Source organism: Rutidosis leptorrhynchoides, chromosome 8, assembly GCF_046630445.1.
Source record: "Rutidosis leptorrhynchoides isolate AG116_Rl617_1_P2 chromosome 8, CSIRO_AGI_Rlap_v1, whole genome shotgun sequence".
Classification (NCBI taxonomy): domain Eukaryota; kingdom Viridiplantae; phylum Streptophyta; class Magnoliopsida; order Asterales; family Asteraceae; genus Rutidosis; species Rutidosis leptorrhynchoides.
Window position 1 is genome coordinate 98,706,887 of NC_092340.1, and position 16,510 is coordinate 98,723,396.

At 38.6% G+C, this 16,510-nt stretch overlaps 1 protein-coding gene across 2 annotated transcripts in view; it reads left to right on the top strand.

The window, feature by feature from the left end:
* LOC139861221 (agamous-like MADS-box protein MADS2) overlaps nucleotides 1–16,203 on the top strand; it is a 28,773-nt gene extending 12,570 nt beyond the window's left edge. The window contains exons 2-8 of one of the 2 annotated variants that reach the window (XM_071849538.1): nucleotides 14,092–14,170; nucleotides 14,530–14,594; nucleotides 14,694–14,793; nucleotides 15,052–15,093; nucleotides 15,171–15,212; nucleotides 15,345–15,502; nucleotides 15,911–16,203. In XM_071849538.1, the coding sequence (XP_071705639.1) occupies nucleotides 14,092–14,170; nucleotides 14,530–14,594; nucleotides 14,694–14,793; nucleotides 15,052–15,093; nucleotides 15,171–15,212; nucleotides 15,345–15,502; nucleotides 15,911–15,995 (571 nt within the window). In that variant the 3' untranslated portion in view covers nucleotides 15,996–16,203. The remainder of the gene's footprint in view (nucleotides 1–14,091; nucleotides 14,171–14,529; nucleotides 14,595–14,693; nucleotides 14,794–15,051; nucleotides 15,094–15,170; nucleotides 15,213–15,344; nucleotides 15,503–15,910) is intronic. The other variant, XM_071849539.1, reaches the window with a different exon arrangement.
* The last annotated feature ends 307 nt before the right edge of the window (nucleotides 16,204–16,510 follow it).

Sequence of the window (16,510 nt, forward strand, 5' to 3'; positions counted from 1 at the left end):
CACAAAACCACCATGGACCCCACAATTTCTAGTTGATGGAAGAAAAAATTAATATAATATAGACCTATAATATGCTGTTCACTTAATTGTATAACCAAGTTAATATAGCCTACATCAATCTTAGAAGCTGAGTATAGAATAATAATCTGAATTTCTTCCTGATTCGTGTAAATACTTTCTTTGTGAAGTATTTTCAACAATAAAATCAAGATTAATTTATTAAAGTAAATGCATGTGTTTCTGTGTTTTCATATGAAAGTTTACTATTGTTTTTTTAGAGAGAAAAATAGTTAAATTAAGTTGAAAATGAATGGGTTCAATCCTTCGTTTTGGTGGAAAAATACAGCTCGGTATATGGCGAGAAAAACATTTGGGACACAACTTTTCATTAACGAGTATGGTAAAATACCATTTTGGTGGAGTGCTTCCCCGCACCTTGCGAGGGGCTGCTTGCCTACTTCCCCTCTACCTCCACCCCTTAGACCCCTGCATGGGTCGCTGCCTCTTGAACCCCGCTATTTACGCGACAATAGTTAACTCTCAAGGGCTTACACTTCACACTCTCCACACCCGTTATTAAGTAGATAACTTGATAATCATGCATGAGATAAAGGTGTGAGAGAACCAATTCGTTTTCATGTCGGGGCGATCTTCGAAGGAGGCAGTTCATATTATTAGGAGCTTTATGGAGAAGTATAGGAAAAGCCAAAAGAACTTACACATGGCTTGCTTAAATTTAGAAAAGCTTATGACAGCGTCCCCCGAGAGCTGATATATTAGATATGTTAGAGTTATTAGAGATATGTACGAAGGGGTCAGGACTTGCGTACGGATGCCAGTGGGAAGCGCAAAGTTTTTCCCATAGGCGTAGGTTTACACAAAGGATCATCCCTTAGCACATACCTTTTTGCTCTGATCCCTGACGAGGTGTCTCGTGAGATTCAGGAAAGCATACCATGATGCTTGATCTTTGCCGACGATATTATACTAGTTGCAAAATTCAAGGAAGAGCCAAATAGAAGACTGGAGCTATAGAGGGAGGCCTTAGAACGAAATGGTTTGCGTATTAGCATAAAGAAAATGAAATATCTTAGGTGTGATTTTGACAGGAACGAAGACGATCATAGGGATAGAGAAAACATCCACATTGGACGTCAGATCTTATACCTGCAGGATTCTTTTAAATACCTAGGATCGGTGCTCCACAAGTTGGGGAGGATTGATGATGACGTGTTCCACCATATAAAAGTAGGATCGTTAAAATGAAGAGTAGCAACAGGGGTCATGTACGACAAGAAAGTACCTTTCAAATTGAAGGAGAAATTCTTCAAGGTGGCAATTAGACCATCTTTGTTATACGGATTATAGTGTTGGCCAATGAGGAATAGGGATAGCAATGGGCGGATGAAAAACCTGTGACCCGCGGGTACCCGTGCCCGTGACTCGCGGACATTTATAAAAAAATGTACCCGCGGACACGGGTCAGGTAAAATTTTATAGTCGTTGGCGGGTTGCGGGTATCTCATATCCGTCGCGAGTAAAATCCGACCCATCAATCCGTGATGCCCGTTTCAGCTACTCGCGGGTATCAGTGGCGGATCTAGGTTTGGTAGTCACTGGTGTCACTAGCTAAAAGTTCAAAAAAAATTACACTATCCAGTGGTATAACTAGTTAAAAACCCCGAAATTTTCCACTGTATCGCGTATTTCAGTGGTAGCCCATGCTACCACTAAATATTATATACATCCGCCTTTGGCGGGTATACCTGTTTACCCGCATACATATACTTAATTATATAATCTATAATTTATTTTTTTTATTGTATTTTCCTAATTATTCGCGGGTTTACCTGCGGGAAGCGGGTACTCGTGATTAAACATTAGTTAAACTGCATATTTTGTAAACTCACGGGTTTACCCGCGGGTCACGGTTACGGGCACAAAATTTTACCCGTTGGCAGGTAAACGGGTACCCGGGGGTACAAAAAAATCCTGACGGGCGGGTCGCGGATATTAAGCATCCGTGCCCGTTACCCGCGGGTGCCATCTCTAATGAGGAAAGCTCAAAAGAGAAGAATGGAGGTGGCCGAGATGAAGATGCTTAGGTGGCTGTGGTGTAAAACAATGTCGGATATGATTCCAAATGGAGTTTTTAGACGAGACTTGGGAGTCAGAAGCATCATCAACAAGATCATAAAATGTCGACTTAGATGGTTCGGCCATGTTAAGAGACGACTACCTACGACATCTTATATGATTTTTATTTGTGTGTGTGTGTGTATGTATGTATAAGTAGGTATGTTTATGTATATACGTTTATGTATGTTTATATGTGTTTATATATGTCTATCATTCTTCTTCCCGTGGGTGTGGCAACATGTCTAACATATACGTCCATGAGTTCCTTAGTAATCTTAAACCAAGGTGATAGAGGTAGGTTCTCATAAACTTAGATATCGAAAATATTTCTTTCCAACCAGAAATGTGGGATGTTTTTCATCTATAAGCTTATATAGTGACAATATTTCTTTCCAACATTCGATGTGGGATGGTGTTTCATCTATTTATATCCAATTATACTCTAAACACCCTTAATCGGTTTGGCTACATGCTACATGCTTGCTACTGCTTTCTTTCTACTAACCTGCTTCGATGTTGCACCATCCACATCTGTGCTTCAACCTTAGCTCTGATATCATTTGTAGGATCATTTAAGTCCAACAACATGTCTAATATATAAACCCATGAGTCCATTAGTACTCTAAACCAATTGGTGTGGTAGTAGAGGGATGTTCTCATAAGCTTATATACTGACAATATTATTTCCAATTCCAATGTATGATGGTTTTTCATATTTTTATAACTGATTATGCTCCAACAGTTGTTGTTTTCAAGTAAATCACAACTACCTAAATTAATCTTTAGATGAACAAAAATCTCGAAGAATTGAGAAAGCATGAACATGATGAAAATAAAAAGGGGTGCGCAATTGTAGAAGCTTCATTTTTAGTTGATTAGGGAGTCTCATATTTCCATTTTTTCAAAAAATCAATATTTGAATACTATCGTAAGTATCGGAATATTGTAATACATGCAGAGTTTATGAAATTAAATTGCATACTTGGCGCTTTGCAAAATGCTGCAAATTAATTCAGAAGTTTATATCTATATAGTTTCTATTAAAATTCTATAATGATGATGTAAGACCCGAATATTTATCTTGCTTGTTTGTGTATTAAGACATTCGAGATTGGGTTTCGCGGATTATTTATATAAAGTTTAAAATGAAAAAGAATCTGTTTCAGAGAGGCCGCGCGCCGCGCGGGGTAGGGGCGCGCCGCGCCGATTGCTGCTGACAGAACTCCCTTGTTTTTATTTAAATTAAATGAGGGGTAAAAGGGTAAAATCACATGGGGCCGGATTTGTGTGCCATATTAGCTACTTTGGATCAGTTTTGGATCATTTTTCATGTCCATTCATCCCTTCCAAATATTTAGAGAGAGATTGGAGGTTTTGGTGAAGAAGAAGCTCGAATCGTTTAAAGTCTCGGGTTTTAAAGTTGTTCCTTTTGTTCTCGGCTACGCGGTGATAGTATTGGTAAGCTCAAACTCCGAATTTCATTTATCTAATTTGATATTCAAGTTAGGGTTTTGAGTTAATTAGTTGTAAAACCCTTTTAGGTGATGAAATGAGTTTAGTGATGCTAGTAATCGGGTTTGTTGTTAATTGTTGGCGGATTTCGGGTTGGTGAACTATTTGGCCATGTTTAGAACTTGAAATTAGTTAAATCACTTAAGTTAGTGATTATGGAAGTATTGGAACCCATTTAGGGTTATTTGGTTGACTAACTTTGACTTTGGGTCAAATTAGGGTTTCGTGGTGATTATGACCCAATTGGCGATTTAATGAAGTTTATAAACTTAAAATGGATTAAGTTGAAGTATAAAACCGAGTTAAATGTGTTTTGGTGTCAAAACTTGCAAAGAATGAGATTTTGACCTTTATGGGTCAAAATTAGGGTTTAAGTGTCAAAATGGGTATGACACGTGTTTAACACTTGTGTTCGGGTTTAATTGGCATATTAGGACCATTCTCACTTGTGTTAGTGACTATTGGTTAGTTTGGGCACGGTTTGTGCTTGGAAGTGCATTTGGGTCGAAATTGAACTTAGTGACGAATTGGGTTGATTTGTAAATCCACTCTAAGTGTATTATTGTAATTGTGGTAATGGAATAGGTACTTTCCATTGGCGAGTTGCGGATTACTTGGAAGCATTCTTCAAGACTTCAAGGTGAGTGGAATATCTATATATGTATGTATATGATTTATGTGCCCGTGGAAATGGTGTCACATAGCCGTTTGGTGACCATAGTTGTGGGATATAGCCGTTTGGTGACCATAGTTGTGAGATATAGACGTTTTGTCCACATTGATAGTTGCCCGTAGTAATGATGTCACATAGCCGTTTTTGTGACCGTAGTGGTGGGACATAGCCGTTCTTGTCCATAATGATTATTGTGAGTGGAATATGTATATATGTATGTATATGATTTATGTACCGTGTTGATGGTGTCACATAGCCGTTTTGTGACCAAGGTTGTGGGACTTAGCCGTATTAGTCCATGTTTTGTACTAAGGCACATAGCCGTGTTTGTGCATTTAGTGGCAAGTAATAGCCGTGTTTGTGTATTTAGTGGCAAGTAATAGCCGTGTTTTACTCCCACGTTGTTATTTGAGTTACCCGTACACATAGCCGTGTTGGTGTACGAAAGCGTGAGTAATAGCCGTGTTCTACTCACATTGAGCAAGTGATGCCATAGCCGTTTTTGGAACACTTGAGGGGTGATGCCATAGCCGTTTTTGGAACACCTCGGGGGGTTAGCATGCCATAGCCGTTTTTGGAAGCTAACGAATGTTATGAACATCGATGACTTGATTCGCGAAGTCGTTCCCCAGCGAAGAGATTGGTTAACCATGAATTGTAATTGTTGATGCTAGCATTTAATTTGATTTATTATTTATATTTATTTATGCTAATGATGTTGCTAGTTGTACGGTTTGACGTTACTAGCTATTGATTGCTTATGAGGTTGCTAGTTATACGATTTGATGATACTAGCGTTTGGTACGATGAGGTAAGTGATTTATGTGTATTTATGTGATGTCGTGGATGCGAGTAGGTAAGTTGTATATGCATGTATATATTTATTCTACTCACTAAGCATTAGCTTACCCTCTCGTTGTTGACTCTTTTTATAGATTGCATGCGGATTGGTGGCTCGGGTAAGCGCGAGGACTAGAAGACTTGCATAGTTTGCTTTAGAGGCTTGCTTTTGGATTGTTTAGGATTGGGTAGCGTATCCCCAATCGCCATGCTCGGCTTCGTTTTGTATTAAATGTCTTATGGTCAAATATTGCATTTTGGTACTCAAGGGGTAATTTGGGTCGAAGTGGGACCCGCTTCGTAAATTTGATTTTATTAATTAAACGTGCTAGTTTTTCATATATGAAGTCATGGTTAAAAGCGTTTTAGCTAAACGTGTCGGGAACTAGTCAAACATTTTCATTAAATTGACTTCCGGGGACAGCGGGCTGTCCAGGTGGTTTGGCGCGCCGCGCGGCCACCTGGCGCGCCGCGCAGATGGCCTGCACCAGAAATTTTTTTTTTTGTTTGAAATTTCGTCGTGTTTGGTCGGTTACGGTTTGGGTTGTTACAAGTGGTATCAGAGCATGGTCTAAGGGATTTAGGTGACTTGAGATAGGTGCCTAGACTTAGACTTGTGTGTGCTTAAATTGTTGCGGGACTTGTAGGATTACGGGTCGGAATGGGTTTAGTTAGTGCCTTGTTTATAGGTTGACTAACGTTTATATTAGTAATGCGGATATTATTAATATGCTCTTGTGTTGTGATAGTAATTCTCGCGTGTGTTTGTACCGCGTAGAATTTTGGTTATGTTTGTGTATATCATCGAGCGAGACGGTCGTTGTACTAACGAGTCGATGCGGCATGTGTGCGTAATAAGAACTTGCAAACCTTATTACGGGTGCAAATCGTGTCTAACAAGTGATGTACGATGAGTGTTTAGCAAGATGGGGCTGTGTCGTGCGTACGGTTTTATACGTTCGTGATCTAATCGTGTTGCATTCCTTAGAATGGCGACGGGAAGTGGGATCGATACGAACGACGCGGAGTTTAACGCTAGAGTTGCGGCCGCCGTTGCGGAGCAAATGCGTGGGTTGGAAGAAAGAATGGAAAGGAAGTATTCCGAACTTCAAAGTAGTAGTGAAATGGAGCGTTATCTTAAAAGCTTCATGAGGACTAAACCCCCGATGTACGACGGAAAACCGGATCCTTTGGTAAGCACAACTTGGATTTCGGACGTCGAAGGGTGTTTCCGTACTATTGATTGCCCTCCCGAGAGAAAGACGAGACTCGCTACGAGTTTGTTGCGGGGTAGGGCAAGGGATTGGTTGGATGGTAAGATTGATCTTGTCGGTGGCGAGACGTTTATGGCCTTATCGTGGGACGAGTTTAAGGAGGAATTCTTTGAGGAGTTCCGGACTTCGGCCGATTTGTGGGAATTGCGTAATGAGTTGCGAAATTTGCGACAAGGACCTATGGAATTGAGTACTCTTAAGGCGACCTTTATGGCAAAGGCTCGTTTTTGTCCGGAGTATTTGGGAAATGATCGTTTGTTGATGGGGGATTTCTATCGGACCTTGAATGATGACTTGAAAAGTAAGATTAGTCGGGGTCAAGCGAAATCGTTTTCGGAATTATTCGACTTGGCTAGAGGTTTCGAGTCGCATACACGATCGAAGAAGGGTGAACCTTCAAGGGAGATAAGGGTTGTTTCTTATGGTGCTCCGAGTAAGAGGACTAAGGGTCCGAGCGTGAGCACGGGTGGTACACGGACGGGTATATCGGATTCTAGTGCGCCTAGGTGTTACAATTGTGGCGTGAGGGGTCACAAATATTGGGAATGTTCGGTACCAAAGGGTGGTAGTATGGTGTGCTTTTATTGCCAAAAAGAAGGACATCGTAAGTCGGAACGTCCCAAGTTAGCGGGGACGGGTGCGGCGAGGAGACGTTAAGGCACGTTTCATTTTAATAAATATGTCTTTTGATTGTTTATCGAGTGCCGTTTGGAAGTGAGTTGTTAAATGCCTTGGTTTGTGCATATTGTTGTTATGGGTGACGTTCCTAATGGAAGTACCCTATGGTGACGTTTTAATTGATTGGTGAAGGGTGTAAGACTTGGTGCAACCAAGCATTCCTTATTGTTTGGGAAATGTTTCTACCAAGCCACGGAAATGGTTTTGGTGTCCGATTGTTAAGCGCGTGTTCGCTTTTATGTTGAAGTGATGAACCATGAGGTTCGCCGGGTGATTGGAACCCTTGAGATCGAGTGTTTGAAATCTCGATGTATGTCGGTAATGGAGTCTTTATGACGCGACATTAGGTGCCTCTTTTATACCTACTAGCGTGGTGTCGACTCCGATTGTGTTGTGGTTACATTGTACTTAGGGTACCGGGAGAAACCCGTAGGTACATGAGTGACTAGGTGAAACTTGACAAACTAAAGCAATCGGATAATTGCGAGGGTATGGTTTGTGTAATCGTGCTACACTTTTCGTTCGAAGTGTTTAAGGATTGATTGAAATCCTTTGTATGCTCAAGGTTGGAGCAAGGTGTAGTGATGGGTCGTGTGTACCCAATCGTCGGTAAAGTCTACCTTTGGTAGCATTGTACGGTTGTACGAGTTGTGAGATAGGAACGTGGTTCCAAGTGGGGGAGTCGCACTCCCGCACGAGGAAGTTTTAGTGTGATATTTCGGATGATGCTTTTGGTAGATCCGGAAATTTTTGTCGAGACCTAGTTTTGGTCGATTTGTGGTAGGGTACGATTTCGGATAAATTGTACTTATGGTTTGGATTGGAATTACCACCGAGGTGGTAAGGTGGTAAACCTCGTTGAGAGATAATGGTCGTGTTTGGTGAGCAAGGTGAAATCCTTCGGTTAAGGAAGGTGTGTGTCGGGTTCTCTTTTGGAGAATTCTTGTTCGGTACCTATGTTTGATATAGGTGGTTCTTGCTCGATTATGGTATGTGGTTGATGGAGCATGATCTTTAGGGTCCGCTGACTTCATCGTAGTATTGTGGATTAATGAAGCATGACTTTCGGGTCCGCTGACTTCATTATAGTATGGTTACGTGATGGAGCATGATCTTTAGGGTCCGCTGACTTCATCATGGGAGTACGTGATTGATGGAGCATGATCTTTAGGGTCCGCTGACTTCGTCATGAGCGTGGTGTTGAGATCGGTGAAGCATGATCTTCGGGTCCGCTGACTTCATCCGGTATTGAGATTGGTGGAGCATGACCTTCGGGGTCCGCTGACTTCATCAAGAGAGTTGTGTTGTGGGACGTGAATATCGGGTTGTTCGTATTCACAATATTTCGGGTAGTACGATTGTCCCTGTTGGTTGGGCTCATAGTTTGAGGTAGTGAATGTCGGGTGGTTGTGCGAATTCACAAAGGTTCGGGTTGTTTCGACCATCCTCCATATGTGTTTTGGCTCGGGTTGTTTCGGCCATGTTGAGTTGTAATCTATTGGTTGTTTGATACACCAATGGTGGGGTCGTAAGGACCATGTTGTGGGAACTATCGGTCGTTTTATGCGTCGATGGTGGGGTCGTGAGGACCACGTGGTATGATTAGTGATGCGATAGCCGTGTTTCGCTCACATGTTTGTTACGGGTGTGACGATGGATGATTTCGTACACCTTGGGACTTGTGTTCCCATAGCCGTTTTGGGCGCTATCGGTTTCTAACCGTGGGTTTGTGTTGTTACGGTAGCTGCGTATGGGTCGTATTGCGCACTACAATGGATGTTGTTAAGTGGTGTTGTCCGTAAGGATTCGTTTGGTTCGGTCTTCATCGTTTCGGGTTGATGACCTTAGGTTGAGACTTAGTTGCTTTTAGCGTTGTACTCGGTAATAGTACGCTAAGGGATTTATATCTCGGTACGAGAGTGGTTGAGTTTTCCCGATGTTAGGGAAGGAGCATGGTTGTAGTGCTCGGATTGTGGTTTTGATAAATCGCGGGTGACGATTTAGTTGTGGAAAGCGATTCGTTGGGAAAGAGTTGCTTAGGAAAGTCGGATTGGGACTTATGTCGAGGACCGTAGGGTGAGGTCCACGTGGTTAAGTGATGAGGATCACGAGGACGTGATCGAGTTTAAGTGGGGGAGAGTTGTAAGACCCGAATATTTATCTTGCTTGTTTGTGTATTAAGACATTCGAGATTGGGTTTCGCGGATTATTTATATAAAGTTTAAAATGAAAAAGAATCTGTTTCAGAGAGGCCGCGCGCCGCGCGGGGTAGGGGCGCGCCGCGCCGATTGCTGCTGACAGAACTCCCTTGTTTTTATTTAAATTAAATGAGGGGTAAAAGGGTAAAATCACATGGGGCCGGATTTGTGTGCCATATTAGCTACTTTGGATCAGTTTTGGATCATTTTTCATGTCCATTCATCCCTTCCAAATATTTAGAGAGAGATTGGAGGTTTTGGTGAAGAAGAAGCTCGAATCGTTTAAAGTCTCGGGTTTTAAAGTTGTTCCTTTTGTTCTCGGCTACGCGGTGATAGTATTGGTAAGCTCAAACTCCGAATTTCATTTATCTAATTTGATATTCAAGTTAGGGTTTTGAGTTAATTAGTTGTAAAACCCTTTTAGGTGATGAAATGAGTTTAGTGATGCTAGTAATCGGGTTTGTTGTTAATTGTTGGCGGATTTCGGGTTGGTGAACTATTTGGCCATGTTTAGAACTTGAAATTAGTTAAATCACTTAAGTTAGTGATTATGGAAGTATTGGAACCCATTTAGGGTTATTTGGTTGACTAACTTTGACTTTGGGTCAAATTAGGGTTTCGTGGTGATTATGACCCAATTGGCGATTTAATGAAGTTTATAAACTTAAAATGGATTAAGTTGAAGTATAAAACCGAGTTAAATGTGTTTTGGTGTCAAAACTTGCAAAGAATGAGATTTTGACCTTTATGGGTCAAAATTAGGGTTTAAGTGTCAAAATGGGTATGACACGTGTTTAACACTTGTGTTCGGGTTTAATTGGCATATTAGGACCATTCTCACTTGTGTTAGTGACTATTGGTTAGTTTGGGCACGGTTTGTGCTTGGAAGTGCATTTGGGTCGAAATTGAACTTAGTGACGAATTGGGTTGATTTGTAAATCCACTCTAAGTGTATTATTGTAATTGTGGTAATGGAATAGGTACTTTCCATTGGCGAGTTGCGGATTACTTGGAAGCATTCTTCAAGACTTCAAGGTGAGTGGAATATCTATATATGTATGTATATGATTTATGTGCCCGTGGAAATGGTGTCACATAGCCGTTTGGTGACCATAGTTGTGGGATATAGCCGTTTGGTGACCATAGTTGTGAGATATAGACGTTTTGTCCACATTGATAGTTGCCCGTAGTAATGATGTCACATAGCCGTTTTTGTGACCGTAGTGGTGGGACATAGCCGTTCTTGTCCATAATGATTATTGTGAGTGGAATATGTATATATGTATGTATATGATTTATGTACCGTGTTGATGGTGTCACATAGCCGTTTTGTGACCAAGGTTGTGGGACTTAGCCGTATTAGTCCATGTTTTGTACTAAGGCACATAGCCGTGTTTGTGCATTTAGTGGCAAGTAATAGCCGTGTTTGTGTATTTAGTGGCAAGTAATAGCCGTGTTTTACTCCCACGTTGTTATTTGAGTTACCCGTACACATAGCCGTGTTGGTGTACGAAAGCGTGAGTAATAGCCGTGTTCTACTCACATTGAGCAAGTGATGCCATAGCCGTTTTTGGAACACTTGAGGGGTGATGCCATAGCCGTTTTTGGAACACCTCGGGGGGTTAGCATGCCATAGCCGTTTTTGGAAGCTAACGAATGTTATGAACATCGATGACTTGATTCGCGAAGTCGTTCCCCAGCGAAGAGATTGGTTAACCATGAATTGTAATTGTTGATGCTAGCATTTAATTTGATTTATTATTTATATTTATTTATGCTAATGATGTTGCTAGTTGTACGGTTTGACGTTACTAGCTATTGATTGCTTATGAGGTTGCTAGTTATACGATTTGATGATACTAGCGTTTGGTACGATGAGGTAAGTGATTTATGTGTATTTATGTGATGTCGTGGATGCGAGTAGGTAAGTTGTATATGCATGTATATATTTATTCTACTCACTAAGCATTAGCTTACCCTCTCGTTGTTGACTCTTTTTATAGATTGCATGCGGATTGGTGGCTCGGGTAAGCGCGAGGACTAGAAGACTTGCATAGTTTGCTTTAGAGGCTTGCTTTTGGATTGTTTAGGATTGGGTAGCGTATCCCCAATCGCCATGCTCGGCTTCGTTTTGTATTAAATGTCTTATGGTCAAATATTGCATTTTGGTACTCAAGGGGTAATTTGGGTCGAAGTGGGACCCGCTTCGTAAATTTGATTTTATTAATTAAACGTGCTAGTTTTTCATATATGAAGTCATGGTTAAAAGCGTTTTAGCTAAACGTGTCGGGAACTAGTCAAACATTTTCATTAAATTGACTTCCGGGGACAGCGGGCTGTCCAGGTGGTTTGGCGCGCCGCGCGGCCACCTGGCGCGCCGCGCAGATGGCCTGCACCAGAAATTTTTTTTTTTGTTTGAAATTTCGTCGTGTTTGGTCGGTTACGGTTTGGGTTGTTACAGATGATGTCATTATTAGCTTAATTCATTTATTAAAAAAATCAAAAAGAAAAAGAAAAAAATCTAAACGCTTAAAATGATATCATTAATCTAATTAATAACTAATTGAATGAGATCCATTTATCTATTTCATGTTTTTGGAGAAAAAAATTCACTCTCATTAATTATTAATTATTATTATATTATTATTCAAATTTAAATATGAGTTCTATTTACGAGATTAATTACGTTATATATGTATGTAAAATAACGTCTCAATAAAAGGTTCTAATGTAGACTTTTATAACATGAAAAATAGTAATAGTGATGAAAATTGGAAGATGATGGTGAGAGAATAAATGTAGTTCATTTATTTCGATCAAGTTAAGTACATCAATGTGTTTATAAAAACAACGAGAAGTTTCTTAGTCGGAATCCGTCGGGTCATTAAACTAAATGACTTTAGCGTTTAATTTCACTTAATACCTATAATATAACATTAACTGTTTCGTTTAAATAAATCCGTAATTTCACGGGTCATTTCACTAGTATCAATTCTAAACGTCTAGACCCTCCTTAAAAATGAAGAATATAACTGCTATAAGGCATTTTATTGCTAACATAATACACATCATGATATAGAGTAAATCTTATTTCCACTAATTTTGAATAGTGAAATGGATACATTATTGGGCCAGTTTATCCTCTTTTTTTACTTCTATTTGGGCTGTTCTAATTAAGTGGGTTTTAAGGTTTGTTGTGGGCTATAGTACTCGCATGTGTTTTCAGTTACGTGTAGAGAGGGGATGCTTTTGGGGAAATTGTTCAAAATACACTTTTTTTAAGGCTTCAAACAAAATACACTTTTTTAAAAAAAATTATCTTTTTACACCATTCGGTAGACGGAATTTCTGTCTACCACCTTTATCTGTCATCTACTACCATTTTTACAAAGTAGTAGACAGTAACAACAAGGTAGTAGACAGTGAGAACAAAGCAGTAGACAGTCAATTACAAGGTAGCTGACCGTCTACTGCCTTGTTGTTACTGTCTACTACCTTGTTGTAGGTGTCGACACCAATAATACATATCAGTCGACACCTACAACAAGGTAGTAGACAGTAACAACAAGGCAGTAGACGGTCAGCTACCTTGTAATTGGCTGTCTACTGCTTTGTTGTCACTGTCTACTACCTTGTTGTTACTGTCTACTACTTTGTAAAAATGGTAGTAGACGACAGATAAAGGTGATAGACAGAAATCCCGTCTACCGAATGGTGTAAAAAGGCAATTTTTTTTTAAAAAAGTGTATTTTGTTTGAAGCCTTAAAAAAGTGTATTTTCATCAATTTCCCGATGCTTTTGCACCTTTGAACTCTTCAAATGTGCATATTTTAGTGCATTAAAAATAATAATTTGATGGTCAAGATCCCCTAGTTATAAATTCTAACATCCCCTAATTTTTATATTGATATTTACTTTTCGAGGAATACCACTCTCTTATCCGTAAATCTTGGCTTCGCCTTTGATTATGTAGCGTAGTCTAAACCTAGAACGAGTAATGTTTTCCTTTATTTCAGGTTAGTCGGAGTAATGTTTGAACGTGTCTATTGTTTACCTTTGTAATGGGTCTTGTTAGCTTATTGTAATCGGCTATAGAGATTGCTTAGTGTGATATTGCTTCTAATTCTCATACATTATAAGCAGCTAACTAGCTAGGAATTAAAATTATTCGATAAATACAAATTACACTCACAAACATTGCTAGTTCTTGTACTTGTGGAACAGACGAACTTTGGGAGACATAATCAGGGGCGTACCTACTTAAAGTCCAGTGGTAGCAAGGGCTACTATTGAAATACGCTATGCAGTAGAATTTTTTTTGAAATTTTAACTATTGATACCACTGATAGTGTAAAATTTTTTTTGTGTGACACTACTGGATACTGTAAATTATTTTGAGCTTTCAACTAGTGACACCACTGACTACGAATCCTAAATCCACCCCTACACATAATTATGTAAATGACAAACGTACATGAATCATTTAAATTTAAAAATAAGTGATTATCACAATTATAATCAAATCATTAATAAAAATGTAGTTTAATTCTTACTGAGTGCATACATTTATGAGTGGGTGCAATTGATTATGTACTTTCATGAAGATCCATGCACCAAATATAGTTGATCATCCTAGTTTAATACCAACAGTAACAGTATCATATATACTTATAAGTTTGCTAAATTATCCTACCACTATTGATCATGACTCGCTAATTCGCATTAACTTGATTAGTTATCAACGAATTTTAAATGAACTTGAGTAATCTTATTTCAGCATGGTGAAGATGCTTGAAAGGTACCAGAATTGCACTTACGGTTCAATGGAAATCGACAGATCAACAAACAACGCAGAGGTATCTTTTAAGTTCACAATATCAGATGTTACTCAACTTTTTGTTTTAAAACGATAATACTGTCTGCTAATGATACTTGAACACAACGTGTTGATGAGATCCGTTAGGTCAAAAGGTCCTTTGATCCAACTTTATTAAATTTGAACCCATAAATTTTTTATTTTTACTTGCTTTAGACCTATGTGCTGACAAAAGATCTCGGGTTCAAATCTAGCCATATCTTAAAGTGGCCAGGGAAAAGGGTCGGAAACAGTCACGGAATAACTTAGTTAGACCGCGTACAAAATGCTCCATTCCTCGAGTAGTCTGAATGAACAGTGAAAACCTTATTTGTTTACCCGTTTAATTACTTTCTTTAGGAAACCAGCTACAAGGAGTATATGAAGCTGAAAGCCAAATACGAATCTCTACAACAGTACCAAAGGTACGATTTAATTACACATCTTTTTAACCGGTGCATGACATAAGGAATTAATGATATGATGCACCAATTAGGCTTACAAGATTTATGTCTGTATGACAGGAAAGTATCAGGGGAGGACTTGGAATCACTAAGTCTCAAGGAACTTGAACAACTAGAGCGACAACTAGACTCTACCTTGAAGCAAATTCGGTCCATAAGGGTAAAAAAGTCTTTTCAATGTCTCTATGCATATATTGTTCTCTGCATGTAGTTAAAATTTTACTCCCCCGTTCCAAATAAACTGTCTAATTTGACTTTTCAAATTTTTTCAACTACAACATTGACTTTAAATTATATCATAAAAATAAAATATTTAACGTTAAAGTTGGAAAAAAAAACTTTAAAAGTCAAACTAGTACAGTTTTTGTGGGATGGAGGGTAAAAGATCATAACATTTTTGTCGATTGCTTTATTGTAGACGCAGTCAATGTTGGATCAGCTTTCTGAACTTCAAGCTAAGGTAAATTTTTTTTTTTTCTTTGAATTTATCAACCAAAAGTGATGGTAAATTACAAGTATTCGGCGATGAAATTACAGGAAAGGATGTGGCTTGAAGCTAACAAAGATTTGCAGAATAAGGTAATAACATCTACCAAGTCCACACATTTTAATACGAATTAAATTGCATAAATTAACATGTTATGGAAAACAATCAAAAGATCAATTTTCAATGCATAAAACAACGAGTTTTGTGTTTTTAATTTGTTTTAGCAGCTGGAGGAAGCGTATGCAGAAAATCAAGCAGGACCATCATGGGCAGCAGCAGAAAACTATTGTTCATATGAACAACAACATCAACAACAACAGCATTCGCAATCTTATCAAGATTTCTTTCAGCCTTTAGATTGCAACGACAATTCACACGTTGGGTAAATACCTCAGAGTTATTCGTCTACTTTCATATTTTGATGGGTTGACGAGTCTACATAGTATCATGTCCTTTGACCGCACTATTTTTTAATTTCTTTTTACAATTTACTACTAAAATTTGATAGGACACCACTAAATTTAAAGATAGAACCTCATATACTTTTAAAATTGATAGTTTTTTGAAACAAAAACGGCCATATTTTAGAAAAATAATTCGTAAAGTACCACTCATATAGTATATGACCCCGCTGAATATCGATCCTAGATTCGTCGCTGGTTGGGTGCGACTTGTACTTCTAATTGTATTGACCGCATGTTAAACACGTAATTATGCATTAATTCTTTCTTACTGTCCGTTAGGCGCAAGAATAGAAACTATCAAGAACTAAATGAGTTTTAACTGACAGGTATAACAGAATTGGTTCAGCCCAGTTAACGGCTTCAACAAGTGGGCAGAATATGAATGGAGTAATCCCTGGATGGATGCTTTGACTTTTTACATGGTCAACCTTTATATATATTTTGGTGATAATCTTACTATATGATAAAATTATATATAGTATGTTTGTATGTAATTTAGCATTTATATAAGAGGCGTGTAAGAACTTAGAATTATAAAAACCAACAAAAACAAAATCAATCTGTTTGTTAAGTTAAATGTGTATTTGTCATTGATGTTTGACTTGTCAAGACAATTAAAGTCCCCATGTGTTTTGTTCTCTTGACAACTAATCACTTATTCCTATAATCCCCTATAAAATTTTGTTAAATTATACAATGTCATAGTAAATGTTACTTTTGCTCTTATATTCAATATATGTTTGACTGATTTCTTTTTAAGAAATGTTATAATTCAGTAGGCTTATAACTACCTTTAGTGGTTTGATTCTTGATGTTATAATTCAGTAGGCTTATAACTACCTTTAGTGATTTGATTCTTGATTAAGAATACTAATAATGAAGTGTAAGAACAAAGATGATAATGGAGAGAAAGAAAGAAACACTTT